Source organism: Oryzias latipes, chromosome 12, assembly GCF_053564925.1.
Source record: "Oryzias latipes strain Hd-rR chromosome 12, Olatipes_Hd-rR_3.1".
Taxonomy (NCBI): domain Eukaryota; kingdom Metazoa; phylum Chordata; class Actinopteri; order Beloniformes; family Adrianichthyidae; genus Oryzias; species Oryzias latipes.
Window position 1 is genome coordinate 15,317,088 of NC_136248.1, and position 19,940 is coordinate 15,337,027.

At 41.2% G+C, this 19,940-nt stretch overlaps 2 protein-coding genes across 8 annotated transcripts in view; both read right to left on the reverse strand.

Moving 5' to 3' along the window:
* Nucleotides 1-1,490: 1,490 nt before the first annotated feature.
* Nucleotides 1,491-5,671, reverse strand: ccdc74 (coiled-coil domain containing 74). 6 transcript variants are annotated; one of them, XM_078955750.1, is made up of 6 exons: nt 5,576-5,671; nt 5,185-5,493; nt 4,793-4,841; nt 4,582-4,695; nt 1,827-1,887; nt 1,514-1,706 (listed from the first exon to the last, which is right to left on the reverse strand). In XM_078955750.1, the coding sequence occupies exons 2-6, from the start codon at nt 5,435-5,437 to the stop codon at nt 1,635-1,637; spliced, it is 549 nt and encodes a 182-aa protein (XP_078811876.1). In that variant the 5' UTR covers nt 5,438-5,493; nt 5,576-5,671; the 3' UTR covers nt 1,514-1,634. The 6 variants fall into 6 exon arrangements, with proteins under 6 accessions (XP_078811878.1, XP_078811881.1, XP_078811876.1 ...); XM_078955751.1 differs by lacking the exon at nt 5,576-5,671 and having other exon boundaries at nt 1,567-1,706; nt 1,827-2,049; nt 5,185-5,569; XM_078955752.1 differs by lacking the exons at nt 1,827-1,887; nt 5,576-5,671 and having other exon boundaries at nt 1,491-1,706; nt 5,185-5,569.
* Nucleotides 5,672-8,538: 2,867 nt separating this feature from the next.
* Nucleotides 8,539-19,940, reverse strand: part of ulk1b (unc-51 like autophagy activating kinase 1) — a 29,283-nt gene continuing 17,881 nt past the window's right edge. For both annotated transcript variants that reach the window (XM_011481918.4, XM_020707782.3), the window contains exons 14-27: nt 18,411-18,465; nt 18,220-18,306; nt 17,615-17,758; nt 17,395-17,540; nt 16,585-16,847; nt 16,307-16,509; nt 16,014-16,135; nt 14,254-14,373; nt 13,116-13,297; nt 12,803-12,984; nt 12,318-12,436; nt 12,084-12,241; nt 11,862-11,997; nt 8,539-10,800 (exon numbers count right to left, since the gene is read on the reverse strand). In XM_011481918.4, the coding sequence (XP_011480220.1) occupies nt 10,745-10,800; nt 11,862-11,997; nt 12,084-12,241; nt 12,318-12,436; nt 12,803-12,984; nt 13,116-13,297; nt 14,254-14,373; nt 16,014-16,135; nt 16,307-16,509; nt 16,585-16,847; nt 17,395-17,540; nt 17,615-17,758; nt 18,220-18,306; nt 18,411-18,465 (1,973 nt within the window). In that variant the 3' untranslated portion in view covers nt 8,539-10,744. The remainder of the gene's footprint in view (nt 10,801-11,861; nt 11,998-12,083; nt 12,242-12,317; nt 12,437-12,802; nt 12,985-13,115; nt 13,298-14,253; nt 14,374-16,013; nt 16,136-16,306; nt 16,510-16,584; nt 16,848-17,394; nt 17,541-17,614; nt 17,759-18,219; nt 18,307-18,410; nt 18,466-19,940) is intronic.

The window sequence follows — 19,940 nt, forward strand, 5'->3', positions numbered from 1 at the left end:
TATTTTTAATATGTGGAGCAAAAAAGCAAAAAAAAATTTTTTAAAAACTTTTAGAAACACCTATTTTTATTGTATATTTTTGAACTCGTTCTAAAATGTGTTATATTTTGTGTTACACACCTTATGCTCACTTTGAACACACTTGTATTCATTAGTTTTACCAACAATTATGAAAGGAACAAACACTTGCTTGCTGTGGTTTGTAACCAAACTGTTTGTCTTTAGAGATCACACACTTTTCTCTGAAATGTTCAATCCCATTAGTTTAAAGCATAATGAACAATTAACAGCAACCTATTAGCTGCCTGGTTATTATGAGTTTCACATCCACTCTAGTTTTGTACAAAGAATAGAAAGGTAAGACAGCGTGTGAAGCGACTTTTTCTAACTTTTTGTACCATAGAATGAAGACACCACTGCTTTTTCTTTTCTTAAACTCCACTTTTTGCAGACTACTCACAAAACACACTCAGATTTAATCATTGCAATTTTAGATTAACAACCTAAAAAGGCAAACAGAGAGTGAACAAAGAATTGCAGTACAGTAACTATGCTTGTTTTATTCATTTGACCGAAAACCTTTGTGGCTTTTAAGGAGTTGGAAGGACATGGAAAACATTTTTGGCTACTATTTAGGCGTCAGGAATTCAGGTCCTAAAAAAGAAAAAGAGAAAACCTAAACCTGTGTAAACTTCATCTTAGACCTGGGGTCTGCAGCCTTTAACAGAAAAAAAAGGGTTTGTTTTCCACTAGTCTTCTTTTACCCTTTAGGACAATTTGAAACTGGTTTGCATTCATTTTGTGTGTTATTTTTTAAAATAATATATATGAATTATACTTCTGTTTGACATGAATAAAAACAGAAATATACAAAGCAACTGTGTTTTTCTGTGTAAATTGGGTTTACTTTTGATGGTATTTTATATTTATTCTTATTTTTACATTTCTATTTTCATCAGCCAGAGGGCCACAATAAACCAATTATAAAAGAAAAATGATGTGATGTGTTTTTTGTCTTTGTTACGACTGCGGCCTGTCTCCACTGCAGCTCGACTGCCCACCAAGGGGCCCTGAAGTCCCAGCATTTGGAATTGGGTTGTTTTAACTCTTGTGTTATCTTAGATGACCCCACCCTTACATTGACGTGTTCTCCCTACCATGACAAAGGTGGATAAAGGTGGAAAGATTTCATGTAATCCATGGACACCAGTGAAGATCACAAATCATTGAAGAAAAAAGGTTCAGAGCACTGTCTAGTGGGTCTAGATGGCCCAACTCCCAATGGTAAAGTGCCTATGATAGCACAAGGGTTAAAGACTGGTGCTCTACACAGCTGTGGCCTTAGGGTGCAGAAGTGGATTGGACATGTTTACCAGCTTACACCCTGACATGTCAAAGCTAGTACAGCTGATCTACGAATTCCATAAATGGAAGGAGCAGATCACGTCGCTTCCTACTGATTTGTCTGGGTGAGACAACCCAAAATAGAAAAAAAAACAGAAAACATTTCTGTGGTGTAAATGCTTCTTTAATTAGCTTTAAAGCTTCTGAAAAGAGCGCCGCGTTGGTTTGGAAAGTGTCAGGACAGCGTTCTTTTCAGGCGATCTCTGTGCAAACCCTGCGCCTTCCTCTGTCTATCGCTGATGTTGGAGCCCAGGCTCCGCTTGAAGGCTGGTAAAACCAGCCTCGTTGGAAAGGGTTCCGACCTGAGATATAAATAAATAAATAAATAAATAAAAGAAAGGTCTGATATGAACCACAATGGAACAGCCTGCTCCACACAGATGAAGGATAAAAAAAGCAGTTTCAATCAGAGCAGCACTCACATTTTCCCTGGAAAAAAACTGATGACCATGTTTGGGTAATTTCCTCTCCTCAAAAGAGTTACTGCAACATAGAAGGTTAAATATTTGATGACTTCACACTCCTGGAGTGTGGGAGCGTTTGCGCGGTGAGAGAGACTGCGGCGGATTTGCAGAGGCTGTAGGGAAGCGATGAGGAGCCCCCTTCACGTGTCCGCCGCCGTCTGGCCCAGGGGATCCCAAAACTCTGCGGCGTTTTCAAGAGCAAAAAATATCAGTGATCATAGCAGAACTTTCCTTATGAACTTCAGTAAGTCTTCTGTCCAACAGACTGATTTTACTTTCTACATGAGGTTATGAATCTTCTGACACACAAGGTGTATATTTATATAAACCCCTCTTGTGATTTAGGCTAAACTTTATTTCTATTAATTATATTTGTATCCGTTTTTTGTTGGACCGGACAGAAAAGAAGAAGAGCAGAGAAAACAGAGGGATGTCAGAGGGGGGGAGGGGGTAAGGGCACAAAAGAAAGGGAGAAAAAAGAGGGGAGTTACAGAAATAGGAGGACGATTACAGAAAAAAGAGGAGCAGAATCATACAGCAATGAAGTTTAGATTCATTATTGTCTGGTGTAAATGTTTTTCTAAAAGGGGCGGGGCCTGTCCACACACCAAAACGTTACGATACCACCACAGTTCACACGCATACAAACCGACACATGTAAAGCATTTCATTCAGTCACGCAAACTATTTGTGCAAAGGTGAGCTGACACCTGTGCTCGACTGAGTGTTTATGTTCTGCTGGGGTGGACCCCAGGCACGAGCCAGGAACGCCCCCAAGGGAGACCCACCCCACGCTCCAGGTAGCCACCCGCCCTGCGGGAGGTTCAGTAGAGAGCAAGCCCAAGAGGAGGAAGCCCAAATAAAGTGGGGGTCCCCCGAAGAGCGTCGTAAAAATGGCCCGACCAGGTTCACCCACTGAAATTCAGGAGAGGCCCAGCGCTCGAGGGCAAGGACCAGAACCAGCACCAGAGGGACACGGAGACCTCCACTCAGGGATGAGAGGGCTGCCGAGCCCAGGAAGCCAGCACCCAAGTGTGTTACACATGTATCACACGAGGAAGAGGAACTTCTAACATTTTTAGTGTCTATTCCAGGATGTTTTAATATTCTGCTGGGTTGCATAACATTTTAACCCTTGTTATGACCCCACCCTTACATTGACGTGTTCTCCCTACCATGACAAAGGTGGATAAAGGTAGAAAGATTTCATGTAATCCATGGACACAAGTGAAGATTACAAATCATTAAAGAAAAAAGGTTCAGGGCACTGTCTAGTGGGTCTAGATGACCCAACTCCCAACGTTCAAGTGCCTAGGATGGCACAAGGGTTAAAGTGCTGCTCTGATCATCTTTTGATCTATTGTAAAAGTGTTCCCAGTGGTCTTTTATGCTGTTTTTAGCCAAAATTAAAAATCCTGTTTCATATTCTAGTCCATAGTTTCTGCAGAGCAACAGGAGTTCAATAGAAATTCACTTCTGAAGTTGTAAGCAAGACTGCATCCATTTCCCATCATCCTTTTTACTACACGCTCTGCTGTTTACACACGCTAGCGGTGCGGGCAGTCCAGATACTTCCTGGAAGGGGCGGGTCCTCACTTTGGGACATCACAACGTGAGGATCCACTTGTTTTCGTGGGTTGGGAGGGGCTGGTGCTCAGAGTGCAAGTTTTTTAAAGAAATACTCAGAAATGCATGAATGGATGAAGATAGTGCTTTGGGGTTGTTTATAATGAACATTATAACACACTTACAAGCTCAGCAAGTTGACTTTACACAATTAGGCCCTTTAACATTTTTCAAAGTCCCAACACTACAATCACGCTGCGTTCAATTTGATCTCACTTTATGGAGGAACATTGAGCCCTCACTTTATGTCAGGCTGCTTTGGACTCCATGTGTCACAGGGAAAAACACGACGAACTGTTCTCTTCCATCTTCCATTTGCTCGTGTTTTAGCCCATCGTGTCGTATTTGTGTTTTTGCTAACACTTTTACCTCTTTCTGTCTAAATTTTGTCTTTTGACAAAGATTTGTGAAACCTTGAAATAATACATCTCTCTGTTCTATTATATTTGCTGTATGTTTACATAAAGATTTGGGGATTTTGTTTTTGTCATTTCAATGAGGGAATTTGCCTAAAGATGAAACCCTTCAAACACAAACAAATTCTCTAATATTTATAATAAGACTAGCCAGTTAGCTTGTCTTTTAGTCTGGATCAAGAGAGATTAGATAAAGGTTTACAATGTTAAATTAAATGTTGTGACGAGTGTTATAATACTAAGAAAGTGTTTACATGCTGGAATAATCTAAATAAATCATCTTTTTCCATAAATCTTATCCAGAGTTTGACTTTATCAGCAGTTTTTGACTTCGATTGAAATGAGATCTAAACACAGACTTAAGTGCAGCTACATTGACATGTATAAATCCGTTTCACACTTTATGAATATGTCTCCTAAAACTTAGGATGCAATCATGCATTAACTTAAATATGAGATAAAGCTGCTGTTTTAATTTTATTTTAATTGTTTCAGGTTTAAAACAATCCATTCTTATGGTGAAAATGAAGGAAACACAAAAAAAACTCTGACTTTTTTATAAGTAGCTCCAAATGACAAATATTTGCCTTTTTTTTACAAATTTTTTTGTTATATCAATAACATTATATTTTGACTCATTTATTTAGTAGAATATGGAAAGCAAAACGCACCTTAAATCGTTTTCCTGAGAGGGGCGTGGCTCCAGGGCTCGCTCCTGCATGGATCCACCTGTGTGAGCTTCACCTCCCTTTGCAGGAGCTTTCATGACTTGTTTGGCTTCCAGGCCTAAAAGAGACAAAATGTAAAGAGACACATGTTGATCAATTCGCCTATTGCTAGTTGTGTGTCTAAATCCTTCTTGGCAGGGCAGACTGCAACTTTCCTTTTCCTCTCAGCTTTGCAGGCTCCATTATCCGTCTGTAGAGCAACTCTACAACATTCAGAAGAGGAGACTTTTCAGCATCATGCAGACTCCACCTCATTAACACACACTCAGATTTGGAACATTATTTTTGAATAAACTTGAATTAGAAACTATTTTTCCCCATAGCTTTATGGATTTTTTTATGTAGATTTTAGCCTTTTCTTTGTTCAAAAGAGGCAGGTTATTGTTGAAAAGTATTAATTTGTAAATTTCAGGTCAAGACACAGATTTGTTTTAAAAAGTATTTTACTTTGAAAGAACCAACAGGTTTTCTTAATCACTTAATTTTCCAATGTTGTGAATTCCAATGCATCTGAAAGTCAAAGTTCAAGCCTGCTGCTTTGCACACCTTTGTTCTCCCTTCGGAGGTGGTCTATCTCTGCGTGGAGCTTCTGCAGGGTCTCCTTGTGTTGCTCCTGCAGGAACTGGATGCTCCTCTCCAGTGACGTCACGCGGCGGTCGGCGTGGCCGGTCTCCTCTGGCGCCGCTCTCATCCCGGCGTCGGTTAACGGCATAACGGGCAGAGGCTTGAAATGCTGCTGGCTCACTAAAACACGTGGAAACGGGAACTGGCGCAGCGGCGGGAAGCTGGTCCTTGACATCCCGAAAGCCTCTGGAACGTACAGTTTCTTTTTTTCTTTTTTTAACCTCAAGCTAGCTGTTTTAAAAAATTCACATTATGTTAATCAACCTTAACGTTTTAATAAAAATATGAATGAATAAATTAATTTTGTTCTAACTTTAAGTTATTTGTTCTGCTTGAAAGCATCAAACAAACCAATAATGACTCTCAAACTCCTCAGATAAATATAATGTGTTGCCATGGCGACGTTTCTGGTCAGGTGTGCGGGGAGTTTCCCCTGTCGTATTGACAAGTCTCACAGCCAATCACAGTAAAGAAGAACAGGACAGGATAGTGGGGCAAGATGGATGGATAAATTAATTAATTGATCTAAAAGAAAATTCTTGCACGTTTCCATCTTGTTTTTACGATATCTAATAGTGTACATATATCCATTTTTTGATTCTCCAAACCTTCCATTTACCCTCTTTATACCACCAAAGGAAACAAGAGATTTGCTCATTTCTTCTTACTGTTTTTTTCCAACCATGTAAAGTTCCATCAGTGACATCTTGTAAACTTTTTTAATCACATGTAAACCTTTGCTTTATTTTAAACCCAACCCGTTCCATAAATCCACACCACAAATTGACAAGCTCATTTTTGTTTTTTTTAATACAAATGCTGGCTTTAAACAAAATGAGTGCTGTTTTAACCCTTGTGCTATCCTAGGCACTTTACCATTGGGAGATGGGTCATCTAGACCCACTGGACAGTGCTTTGAACCTTTTTTCTTCAATGATTTGTGATCTTCACTGGTGTCCATGGATTACATGAAATCTTTCCACCTTTATCCACCTTTGTCATGGTAGGAATAACACGTCAATGTAAGGGTGGGGTCATCTAAGATAGCACAAGGGTTAATTTAATGCCAGTCCTCATATTTTCTATCTTTCCAATTTATTTACTAAAATGTTTTGATCAATAGTGTCAAAAGCCTTTCTCAGATCGATGAACACTCCTTCTGTGAACTCTTTATCATCTGTGCCATTTAGAATTTCTTCAGTTAAATGCGTAATCGCCATGGATGTTGATCTACTTTTGCTGAAACCATAATTTTTCCAAGTATTTATGAAAATTGCCAGAGTAAAGACACTGGTCAGTAATTTATGAGATTATATTTGTCTTTAGTTATTTTCATTTTCTGCAGAAATGTTCATGTTTGAAAGGATAAAAATTGCAAATAGGCTATAGGTTAGCGGGTCAATTACCCACTTTCATATTAATACCATTCTAGTCTGTTGAAGTTTTAACACATGAAGGCATTTATTTTTATTTACTTTATTTTAATGTAGCTCCCTTGTTCTCTTTCCAACAACATTTTTAACTGTTCTAGCTAAATTATTTCTCTATTTAGCTTCAGAGCTTCTAGTTGGAAAAAGAAAACCAGGCAAAGCGATTCAGATGATTTTCTAAAATGTTAACCTTCCTGTTATGTTCGTTTGTGTGGAACAGAGATGATGTTCCTGGGTCAATTAGACCCGGTGAAGGTTTTATTAATTAAAATATGTCTGAAACCCCCAAAATCCTAACAAGCAGTGTGAATATATCATTACTAAGCTCATTACTAATTATTCTATCAAAACTTAGTGAAATGGTGCTCCTTACCTCTAACAGGTAGTGGTTCAATTATTAGATAATTCACTCGTTTTTCTTAAAAATACAAATGTTCTAACTTTTTTTTAAATTTTTCACTACTGTATTACTTTTGAAAGACTAACATATAAAATACAATGGTTTTATATAACATTGAAACATAATCTTGAAATTTTGTTTTACATACATGCACTGTAAACCAGAAAAAAACAAAATCACAATACAACAGATAAGCAATTGCAAAATGAAATTGTGTGTGTGTGTCTGTACATAAACATAGCACAAGAGTGAGCAGTCATCACACTGTGCTTTGTGTAAGTTAACTTTGCACATTTCGGATAGGTCGTGCTTGTCTTGACCTCGATCCTGTCCCCGGCTCGACTCGCGCCCCCGGCCGTCCCCCCAACTCCATCTGGATGAACCTCGTTTGCTGGACTTTATATATGTAGTTGTAGCGTAAGATAAGTTACTGTAATTCTTCTCTATGAGTTCTGGTAATCGCCTGTCCGTCCTGGGGGAGGATCCCTCCTTCATGTGAGCACCCCCGAGGTTTCTTCGTTTTTTCCGGAATCCTTTTTTTTTGGAAGTTTTCCTCACCGCGATTTTATGTTTTACTTTTTCAATGACCGATACGAAGCCCATTGAGACTACTGTTGTTGTGAATTTGGGCTATACAAATAAAATTAAATGAAATTGAATTGAATTGACATGGTCACATGAGTCACCGCCATCCTAGTGGGCCCTGGCACTGCCTTTATGTTTTCTGCAGACAGGTTTGTCTGACGCATATTTGGGAATGAAGACCAATGTATTTCACCATTCTTTGATATGAATGTCTTGCTTGGAGGAACAGGAATATCAATTCCTTCATCTGGTTCAAAATCAGAATCATTAGAATCAGAATTTAGCTCAAGATAGTCTTCTTCTGATCATGATCAGTGATGACTTCCAGAGCCTCCTGGACTGTCATTGTTCTGCTTCTGCTGCTCATTTTGTGAAGGTCTTCCTGTGTAATGTTGGAAGGACTCCCGTGCAGAGAATCTTTTATATGTTTTGCCCCTCCCCTTTTGAGTTTTCCCGCGAGAATATAAATGGTTCCTATCAAAAGTGATAACACCTAGGCACCAGTGTGTGTGTGTGCGTGTGTGTCTATGTGTGTGATTGGGTTGAAATATGTCTCACAGCTGCAAAGAAAGCAATAGTACTTATAAAAAGACATCCTTGTACCTCCAGTTTGACTGCCGGGTCAAATTGACCCGGACAGTATCCATGTGATATAAACATGCAGCGGGGGTTCAAATATGTGAGATGAACCATTTTCATAATATATGTTGATTACACTAATTAAGGCAAGCAGAAAAAGTTTCATGCTGAAAAAATACTTTAAACCATTTTTCCTAGATGTTCAAACTTTACAAAGGGTCAATTTGACCCGCAACATAACACAGGAGGGTAAGTATTTCTGTAAAAAGAAAAGCCACAAAGTTTGCAACACAAATGTTTTTATTTTTGTACGACACCAGTGGAAGTTCAGCAGATGATCTCCACTTTTTCCATACATTGGAAAAAAGGAAAAAGGGAAAACTGTAAATAAGCAAAAAAAAAAAAAGGAAAATGTGTAAAACCTTCAGCCCAATGACCTTTCAGTTCAACTTTATTTATGATATTGCTCCTAAACAGGAATGGTTACATTAAACACAGGGACATTTCAAACAGTGCATGTTATGGAGATGAAAACATGCAACAGCGTTTGCACAATAATATAAAAAAGTATGGAAGATCAGGCTAAACGCAGATTCTTTGGAAATGTACAGGTGTTCTTTACCTTCTATACATCTATCCAGGCCTGCAGTGTCTTATTCACAATAACTTAAATCGCACAAAAACAGACAGAGTTAGTGAAGTAAAAATGTTCAGACAAATCAAAACAAAGGAACATCTAAATCAGAGACTTTTAATGTGTTGGGAGTTGTCCAACAGCAATGATTGTTGGGGAACAAAGTGACACATGCATGAGTTTCTATGCCGCCCGCTTCCGTCCAGACCTTACCATGTCTGAAGGGGCAGATTGCTGTGGTAGAAATCGACTTTAGGAATGTTCAAACACAAAAAAGCAGATAAAAAAAAAACATGTCGATTGACAGCCCTCCATCCGGTAGTGCTTCTACGGGGGGCTCCATTGTATACATCGTATAAAGTTTTAATATTATAAACTTTTATTTGTTGAAAGGGTGATTTTTGGTCAAACATTTTGTTATTCGGGCTTGAACTCCTTCACATCAACCACCATTAAAGGTTTTCAGTTGGCCCAATCTTTTGTAAAGTCTAAATACGATTCTGGATAAAGTAAACATTTTTAAGTCCAGCTAACATCCAACTTGTGGATTTTCAGAATAAAAACAAATAACATCTGAAATCAAACACAAAACAACAAAATACACACTTTTTTTTTGTCTCAGTGTAAATACATATTTCTCCTATGTTTATATCTTATACCACCCCTCCCCCCATTCAACCATCTCACATCAAACCTTTAGACAATCCACTGCAACACAACTCAAACCGCACTGAAGGCAAACACATTTACCAAAACAAGATGAGCTTGGCATGTTCCACTTGTTTTATACAGTACTAAAACAGTGCAAAAAGCCTCCAGACTTGAGCTCAGACGTTTCAAACGTCACATATTAAAGCCGATCATCTCCTGAAAGCCTACATTCATCGAGGATTACACATGATTGGTGGTTAAAACAGCAAAAGGGAAAAATGACCAGCATCTGGAGGAGGCGGTCTTCTAGAGTCAGAGGTTCAAATTCTTTAAAGCAAAAGTGATGGAGGACACCAATAGACCACCTTCACCTCCTCTTGGATTAAAAACAAACCAGGATGCAGACGCCACCTTTGAGACGGTTCCGGACCTGTCCGGTTTTCCTCCAATAAAAGCTAAGGAATCGGGACACGCCCCCTTTTGGAAATATCACAACAAAATTGGGGGGGAAAAATCAGATAAAAGGGTTTCTTTTTTTTCGAACTGACAAATAGAAACTCTCAGAGACTGCAGCACTCCTATGCTTTGTTTACTGTCAACGGAAAGATGAAAGACAGAGAGAAAGTAAGAAAGAAGAGACACAGATGGACTGAAAATGTGGACATTGCTCGTCTAGGACCGGAGACCAGCAGGTGATGCTCCTCCAGCCCCCAATTCCTAACTAAGCTGAGTTCCCACCCACTCCAAAGCGGCTCTTTACAAAATCATAGTGTGAGCGACTGGTTGATATCTCCAAACTTAAGAGTGCTTTATCCCCGGCCACTTCTGGGCGAAGGCAGGGCCCATAAGTGGCCGGGATAGGCTCCAGCAGCGCAGTGACCCCGAAAGGGACAAACGGAAGAAGATGAATGAATAGAGTGCTTTATGAAATGAACAGAACTACTTGGCAACGACTGCTTTCACAGGAAAGTCTGTAGCAGCTGGAGGGGGAACGGTCGTCTTAGCAACCATCTCTTCTGCTCCAAGCTCGACGTAGAAGGCCCCTCCCACCACCCCAAACTGGAACTGACATCAACAAAACCCTTTCACTTTGATGTAAACCTAAGCCGTGTGAAACTGAAAAGATATGACTGGAGCCACCAGTTCCGGGTGCTGATCTGTTTAAGTGGATTGCTCACAGTGCAGAATGATTGACATCCAGACTTAAACGCAGAGACCAGACTGCAAAGTTGTGAGGCGGCGTTCGATGCACTCCTTACCTGCAGGACAAAGGAGAGGAGACCAGGAAAAGTCAGTGTTCGTCATCTGGATGACTTGTTTTGTCAGCTAAGTTTGTCCGTTTTTCTCCTTTGATAAAGTTACCAGGATCTTTCTAATAACAGTAAAAACCTATTCAATTCAGCAAAAAACTTTCATTGAAAACAAAAATCTTTAAAATATACTCTTAATATATTTAACTTCAGAACTTTTCAGAAAAAAAAACCTAAGTAGATGCATGTGGGGGGAAAAACAAAATGTTTAAATGACAACTTCCTAATTTTTCTGATTTCGCATACCTTATTTAGTGAAGAATATTATTTATAATAATTATTATTGTAATTATATTCATATTGCATTTCTTTCACTCTAACTATCCATCAGTGCCTTTGCCAAGCCACAGCTCATGTGTCTCTAGAGCGGTGCTCCCCCCCCCGGCCGGTTGAGATAAGAGCCCTGGAGTTTGTGCTGTCACCCCAAATATTAATTCAAATCGGGGACCTTGCTTCCCTTCCACTGACGGGTCTCTGCAGCATCGTCCGCCGTGGTTGCTGTTTACGTTCTCGTTCCCACCTATTTCAACGCAGAATGATGACGTTTGTTGCGTATCGATGACGTACGATTCGGATTTAGGTGGCCTGGCCGGTCAGACGGCGGTCGCAATTGAAAAGATCGGATACGTTTCGGATTCAGGACGGCAAACCCAAGTGGCCTGGGTCGCATTTGAAAAGATCGGATCTGTGTCATTCAGACTGTCATGAAAAGATCGGAATTGGGTCGCATAGGGGCAAAAAAATCGGAATTGGGTCGTTTCAGCCTGCAGTGGGAACGTAGCCTTAGTCTAAGTGTTTATCGGACAAACATTTGATCCATTTTAGGACGCTTTATGCCGGTTTTTCACAAAAACAATTGACTCTTGTGCATCATCTCAGTTGGAGCAGTTTGTTTCGTGAGAGAAGCACAAAGATATTGAAGCAATTGACCCTCTGCTTTCTAGACACAAGGGGGTGCATTTAGCATCTCCCAGCTGGGTCAAATCTCTCAGGAGGGATCAAGGACTCACACTTGCTAACACTGAGGATGTCCTCCTGCTGGGTGAGCAGCAGGGAGAGGCCCTCCATCAGCAGCAGAGCTTTGTGGTAGCGCAGGATCGACGCCTCCCCCTGGTGGAACATCTCGTCCAGCGCAGCGGCTTGAACCTGAGTTCAGGGGGAGAACATTTCGGCGTGACTACAGGTGGCGTCTGCACGCTCGCTGCTCGTCCTTCCACTTTGCGCGGACCCACCATCTGCACGGTGTGGTTGAAGAGCAGCCGCTCAGCGGTGATGGAGGTGATGCGGTCCATCAGGCGGTGCTTCCTGCTGAAGAAGTGCTCCAGCCGAGTGCTGAGCGAGCGGCAGGAGGCCACGCTCAACTTGTAGAGCTCATTCAGTCTCTTCAAAACTGCACAAGGACAAAAATCATCTCTGTGACTTTGAACATCCACTATGAAGAGCATCTTCGGGGGGAAGGCTCATACTTTGTTTGACAGTCGCAGATGGGTAGAGTCTGCCCTGCTTAACTTGATCCATCGCGGAGTGTAGAGCAGCAGACAGAAGCTCTGTGGTCTTCAGGTAGAGGACCAGCTGCTCTGCAAAACTGAGGAGACAATTTGACACTCAAACCATGTAGATGAGCTGGAGCGCATGCAAACAGGTGGGTGACGGGAAGTGGGGCGGGCCAAAAACGGGAGGTGAATTTCTACTAATGAACTACCGCTGCTCTGCAGGAACTATGTTATAGAAAATGACAGTTTTTTGGGGGGTAAAAGCTGATAATCATAATTCAAAGACACTTTTACAATCGACAAAAAAGATGTTCGGAGAGGAACTTTAAAAGATCTGACACAAGGGAGATAATGGAAATCGTCAAAACGCTGGGTAACTTTTTTTTTCAGTGCCAAATTCCCCCCAGGATATCCCTCCAATATATATATACAACTGCTGATTGTCAGATGGCTTTTACCTCCACTCTCTGCTCAATGAGCTGATCTGATCTGCCACCAGACTCTGCTGCTGAAGCAGAGAGAGGTGGGAAAGGTCCCCCAGTGGCCCCGCTGCTACGCCTCGAGCCCCCGCCACCTCCATCAGACAATGGGTGAACTCCAGAGTGAAACGCAGCCTCTGCACCATGTCCGTGTGCTCCTGCTGCTCCAAGACCACAACAACAAAGCAGATTTTTCTTCATCTAATCCACATTAGAGTAACAAAAAAATGGACATTTCATTGTTCCATTCCTTGATTTAGCCTGAAGACTTTCCGAGCAATGCGGTTCTCACCTCCATCAGCGTCTCCTCAGGCAGCTCGGGAGCCTCAAAGGTCACAGGACCCCCCATGTTAGCAGTGACAGTGTCGGCGAAATTGTAACGAGGACTGGGAGGAGCCTCGAAGCCGTCCGCATATGTGCCAGTGTGACGGGCAGAGAAGGAGCAGGCCGGGCTGACGGATGTGAAGGAGGAGCCTGCATGCAGCACACACCATTCAGATTCAACCATCATATTCTATATGTGACAAAAATATTTAAAAAAAATAAAATAAAAGAAAGAAAAGACACAGACTAGCAATGGATTCATTTGATTAAATATACAATCAAGACCATTAATATTTGGACAGAGAGACATTCTTTCTAATTTTGTTTCTGTATATTACCACAGTGAATTGTAAATAAACCATTTTGTTTTCAGTTACCGTATTTCATTTGTCCAATTACTTACCAGCCCATGAAATGAAGTGTTTAAAAAATGCTTCAGTTTTACACATTTTTATCCAATCTTTTTGTTCAACCCATGGAATAAAAGCTGAAAGTCTGCACTTCAATGCCATCTGAGTTGTTTTATTTACAATTCACTGTGGTAATTTACAGAAACTAAATTAAAAAGAATGTGTCTCTGTCCAAATATTTCTGGTCCTGGCTGTGCCTGTTTGACCTGTTTGGTCAAAGAAATGTACTCATTTTCACTTCATTAATGATTGTTTAGTCATTAAGCCTTTATATGGAATTCTTTAACACTGAAAGCCCGTCTGACTATTCACTTTTATAACACGACCTAAATCCCAGTTTTACTGCAAAAGGCTCCTTTTTCTTTTAGCTTTTATTTGAAAATCATTTATTAATATTCATATAAAAGTAATATTAGATTTGATTGATGTATTATTTTTCAAACATCTCATTTTACCTTTCTGCTTTTATGTACTATGCTGTACTCACCTGCAGTGACTTTAAGGTGATTAATAAGCAACGTTGAGCTTAAGAAACCAAAAATTGTCAGAGTTATAGAGATAAACAAGGCAGATTTTTCTTTTTTTCTTGCATCTTGTTTTTTTTCGTCCAGCATTCTATAAAAAAACTGCCTTCCAGGCAGTAAAAAAACAAAAACAAGGTTGGACATTTGTTTTGAGGGGATTTCTGTGCACTACCTGAGCATTTTCTTTGTCTGGAGGTAAGAGGCGGAGTGCTGCCACTTGGTGGAGAGCCCACAGTGAAAACCACCTGTGCCGCGCTGCTGCAACCAGGAGCAAATCCTCCACCAGGGGGCCCTAATGGGCAAGGAAAGACAAAAAGAGAGCAAATAAACAAACCCCCAACTAAGATCACATGGATTTCACAACTCCCTTTTCACTTTTTGTTCTTTATTTTGTCTTTGAACGCTGTTTGCTGGGTTTTCTCAGCATTTCAAAACGTTGCTCTCTTTTGAGCCACGCACCAACATGTCCGGCTTTTACCCCGACAAGGTGTATTTGTGGTGCAATATAGCTGGTTATAAAAAAGCTGCAATACACTGGAATGGCTCCTTCCTTTCATTGTTCAGTACTGCTCACACAATTTAGAAAGAGGCGATTTGAAAGAGCGGTAAAGGAAAGGGGGTTTCCCCCAAATGGAAACATTCTTGGTGTGTAAAGAGTGCAGCGCGATGAAGGCCGTCGGTAACGACCAAAGCTTTCTTTCCAGCACTGCAGCCTGCCTGACAGGAAGTGGCGTTTTACCTTCCAGAGGTGAAGTTATTTTCTTCAAAAATAAGAGAAATTTGCAGACATCCTCCTCCCAATTATCTGCAGTAGCAGCTTCAGATGGCTCTTTGAAAATCCTTAACTCGCCTCACCTTTTAGCTTCAGTCCAACTGAATCTGATTAAAATAATAGCAGTATTTTAGTAAATATGAATAAAAGAGTATGTTCTTGCTGGTGGGCTTTGTGCCTGCTCATAAACCCAACTGCTAAACGGGGAAGGGGGTGTGTGTCATCCTATGATGGAGTTTAGTTTTTAGCTCTAAAACATGGAATTTATTAGCAATCTTTGAGATTCATTCATTACTACCTATAGTGCATTAGTGTGACTGAGTAAACATCAGGTACTGACACATGTCTGAGTTGTAGCAGCTCAGGAAACATGAATCCAACTCCAATGACCTTTTTAATGCAACTACTAAAGGGTGCTATTAACTGAGGGACATTTTGAAGAACCGTAATTTTAAGATGATTTCTAGCATTTCCTTATGGCCCAGTTAACCCCTTATTGCCTGAATTTATTTCCACATATATTATATATATATTTAAAAAAAAATGTCAGTGCTTTTTCTGTTCAAGGTGTTGTTACATGAATTGGAGTCATGGGTTAAATGGTGAATTAGGGATGTGTGCTGTAAAGGGAATAAACTCTCAATGCCGTGAGGACTTTGAAGTTACGGTTTGTTGATTTTATTTATGGGCTAATGTTAATGGCAAAAGAATCATGTTTAAAGATTTGTTCCCTTTGATCCTATTGGTGCAAATCGAACCACTACCTTGATTTAGCACCTAAATGAAAGAAAGGGGATTTTTTTGTTTTTGTATTTAATCAAAGCTGAAAATAAATTCAGGCGTTAAGCGATCAAAATTCAACAGAGTCCCTTTAATCTGAAAAAGAAATCGATTACATAATTTTAACTAAAACTCAAATTTTGTTGTTTTAATTTATATTCCAATTTTTACAAACCCCACAAGAGCCGAAAAATAGAATTCAAAAGCCTACATTTCTTTAAAGCTAGTTCTGTTTTGAAAAGTGATCCAGTCTGGAAGCTTAAGGATTCTGGTTTGTGTTTTTTCTTTCTTTACACTATTTCTCTAAATGAAGCCTTCAGTCTTAATCAAACTCTAAAGTGAGCTCGTCAGACGACAGACCCATGCTTTGCTCATCAAACCTGTTATCTCTATGGCTTTTGCAGCCGTCAGGTTTTCTGTGCTGCCTCGGTCCCCGGCGTGTCCCCCTGCTCCAAATGCAGCCAGCAGCAGCATGTCAGACAGACCGCCAGCACTCTGAGACCTGCAACGCACACAACCCCACTTTTTTTGTGTCAGATTTAAACGACCAGCATGTCAACCCAAAATTCAACTGTTTTCTTGCACAGCATTCTAATCCAGCAATCCAAGGCTTCCTGGGAACAAATCAATAAAGTCCAATCAGAGAACTTCACTGCACATAAAGTAATCTAACCTTCCAAATCTTTTGTTATCATCACTCAGTCTATGGATGCAGTGGGCGGTGCGGGGACCAGACGAGGGGGCTTGTTGCATGTCTCCGAGCTCTCCGGGGGCAGTCCTGCTGCAAGGGGGCACAATGACCATACCCTGCTTTGTCAGCAAAGTCATTAGATTTGGAGAGCTGGGGGGTTTAGGGAATTCAAATGGAGGGATGGCCTGGAAGTCAAAGAACAAATGAGTATTTCTGTGCATGTTGCTGTGCACGCAAAACACATGCAGAGCTTGACTGACTTTGGAGGGAGAGCCCAGGATGGTGGGGAGAGGATTCCGCTGCATCAGCTCACTCAGTCTGGGAGACGAGTGCAGGGGCCGGCCTGTCAAGAGCCCCGCTGAGAGGGGAGCCACAGGATCGGACAGCTGCTTCCGGATTTTGTGCCTGCTGCCGCCGCTTGCACACTCCAGCAGACAGGGGGCGCTGTGGAGCCGTGAGCCGAGGCCTGCCGCCTGTGGGGACTGTTGAGGAATTGGCCTCGACTCAGTCTGCTGCTGGGAAGCTGGGAAGTAAAGCAGGACAAGAACGACTTTAAATCTGTGTTTTTTTTATATCAAGCTGGAAAATGAAATTATGAAACAAGAACAGCATTTACAGAAGTCCAAACCAACTTCTTGCTTTGGGATTCCACCGCCTCTTACTTCTTTAATCATCCTCCAACTTATTCAACCCTCCCCCCTTTTATTTTGCATTCCTTACCCCGCATCAATAACATCCACCTCTCTCCTTTTCTTTGCTCTTTCCCATTCAGTCCAACAAAAAACGTATACATACATAATTAATATAAAAGAAACTTTAGCCTCATATACAAGAGGGGTTTATACAAATATACACCTCGTGTGTCCGAAGATCCATAGCCCTGTTGTAACATTAAAAGCCTTCCAACACAAGAGGCCTTCGGCTCTCATCTGTTTGCTCAGCTGTTGGACAGGTCAAGTTCAAAAAAGAAAGGAAAAAAAGGATTTGGAGAAGTCCCATCATGCAAAGCGAATTTGATAGCTGTACCCTAATATTCTTTTGAGGGAACTGAAAACTCAAGTCTCAAATACCTGGAGGCAACTGCAAGGTTCTGGCAGCTCCCAGAGAGAGTCTGCGGGATGTGGGGGATGATCCCTGCACACATGACGGTGGGGGTCCAGGTCGAGTAAAGCCCACCACACTTCCACTGCTGCAACGGCGAACCGGCGTCGACAGCCTAGCAATGTGAAGACAAAGCTATTCCAATTAACCATGAAACATTAAATACAAAGTTTGAGTGTGGACACGAACCGAGGCGAGCCGTCTTGTTTGGTAGAACTGAGGTTCTCCTCCAAACGTAGGTAGTTTTGAACCTGAGATGGGACTGGAATCGGCAATGATTCCCCTTGGTTTCCATAGTTACCACCGTAATTACTTCCTGGGAACTCAGTGAGCCTGAAAACAAAAAAGAGTGGCGAATACAAAGAGAGGAGTTAGAAAAAAGCAGACAAAGCTCCAATATCAGCGCAAAAACCACTTAAAATAAGGGTGGTGGAGGTGTGCAAGGATGCCTTATGCTTAGAGTTGATCTTAAAGTCTTACAGTTCCTTTATAAAATCACACACAAACTTACAGAAGAACCAATAATGTGTGCATTCTGAATTTAACTTCTTGTGTTCTTGAATTAAGGAAAAAATACAGAAATCGTAAATTTAATAAAGCAAAAACTCACAGCAAACAAACAGTGGGCAGTTTTGCTGTGTGTACCTTTGCTCTTGGGGAATGCGACCTACCCTTTCAGCAGTTTTCAGCATCACAGCTACAACCCCATCAAATAACTGCTTCAGTTTGTTACAGTATCCTGGCATTGGAGCTGAAACATCAGCCTACGAGCCACAGTGGGAAAACAATCTCACCGTATCGGACTAGGAGAGCCGCTGTAGGTGGGAGAGTGCGGTGGGGTTTTGGCTTGATTGCTCAGACCAGCTGAAGCCAGAAGGGACCTGATGAAAGAGAAAACCGACGTTCTCACATCCTCATTTGAATTCTCACCGTCTGAGGACAATGCTGGACAACAAAGACGAGGAAAGCAGTTGTTGCTTCATACTCGCTGTTCATCAGGCTGTCTTGCAGCACTTTGCTCTCGCATGTCAGCTCGCCTGCTGCAAAACAAGAGCAACAAAAGTGCAAAAATATAAGAAAATGGGGCATCTCTTCACTATTAGATGGTTTATGTGTTATTATAAATAAAGCAAGGCTGTGAAGCTGGAGCAGAATATAGACCAGAATTTCAAAAACAAACAAAAATACTTTATTACTGTGTTAATTTTTAAATCCTCTATTAAGCCAATAGGCCGATCAATTAGCAGAGGTCTTCACCAAAAATATTCAACCTGTCCTCGAACAATGCAGCATCCCAGCCTGCCTTAAAATCTCCACCATAATCCGATTCCCAAAAAGCCAGTAGCGGACAGTCTCGACGACTACAGGCCAGTTGCCCTCACGCCTGTAGTCATGAAGTGTTTTGAAAAGGCTTGCATCACAACACATCAAAGCTAGCCTTCCACCCACTCTAGACTCGCTCCAGTTTGCCTATAAACCAAAGCACCACCACACTTCACTCTGCTCTGAGCCACCTGGACCACCCAGGGAACTCTGTAAGGCTCAGCATCATCCCAGACATCCTGACAGAGTAACTGCTACACCTGGGTCTTTCTTCCCCCGTGTGCACATGGATTAAAGACTTTCTGACAGAACGCCCACAGTCTGTCAGACTCGGATCCCACCTCTCCTCTACAATTACCCTCAGCATCGGATCACCACAAGGATGTGTACTGAGCCCACTCCTCTTCACGCTCTACACATCTGACTGCACCTCGACCTACCAGAGCAACTCCATCATCAAAGTTGCTGATGACACCGCTGTGGTCGGGTTCATCTCAGGGGAAGATGAGTCCCACTACAGCGGGGGGGGGGGCAATTATTTTAACTGGCGGGCCACATTGGCTTCTAAAATTCAATAGGAGGGCCGGACCAGGAGAAGATGCGTGGAGTAAGAATGATATAACATGGAATGTAGAGGAAAACATTTGGATAGAAAATTATATTCTAAAACAGAATATTCTAGAGTTTTTAGTTTAAACTTTTGTTCCCATTTTAGATCATTTTTTTATTGTGAAGCCCTTCGGTACCTTCAAGGCGTTGTAAAGTGCTGTATGAATTAAGTTTCATTCATTCATGATCCTTTTAATAAAATAAATATTATTTATTAAATAAAACAATGACCAAATAACATACTCTATGATTTTCAAGAAAAATATACTGATACATTTTTAAAAAAAACACAACAAAAAATTTAAATAGTCGGTTCTCTCCCGTCATAATCCAAATAAAGACTTTGAGGGCTGCTGTTCTTCACTCGTCTCACAGTTTGTGTTTGCTGTGTTCTGCGCGTCTGTTTCTCATCCAGTAATTATGATAAAAAACATATTTCTATGTCTTCTGCTGCAGCTCACATATATCTGCGTTACCTTTTCACCAGTACAGAGTTCCCTCGTTTATTGCAGGAGTTCCGTTCTCGGTGGAATCCCCGGAGTCTAATTACAGACGTTTATGGCAGTAAAAATCCTCAATTCCT

Bases quoted from the DNA above. Each gene is read 5' to 3' on its own strand.
- ccdc74 (XM_078955750.1), bottom strand. From the start codon at position 5,437: ATGTCAAGGACCAGCTTCCCGCCGCTGCGCCAGTTCCCGTTTCCACGT. The intron at 4,696-4,792 runs AAAGTTGCAGTC...GTCTCTTTTAGG, and splicing joins GCAAAGCTGAGAGGAAAAGG to CCTGGAAGCCAAACAAGTCA. The intron at 1,707-1,826 runs GTGAGTGCTGCT...TTTATATCTCAG, and splicing joins AGTTTTTTTCCAGGGAAAAT to GTCGGAACCCTTTCCAACGA.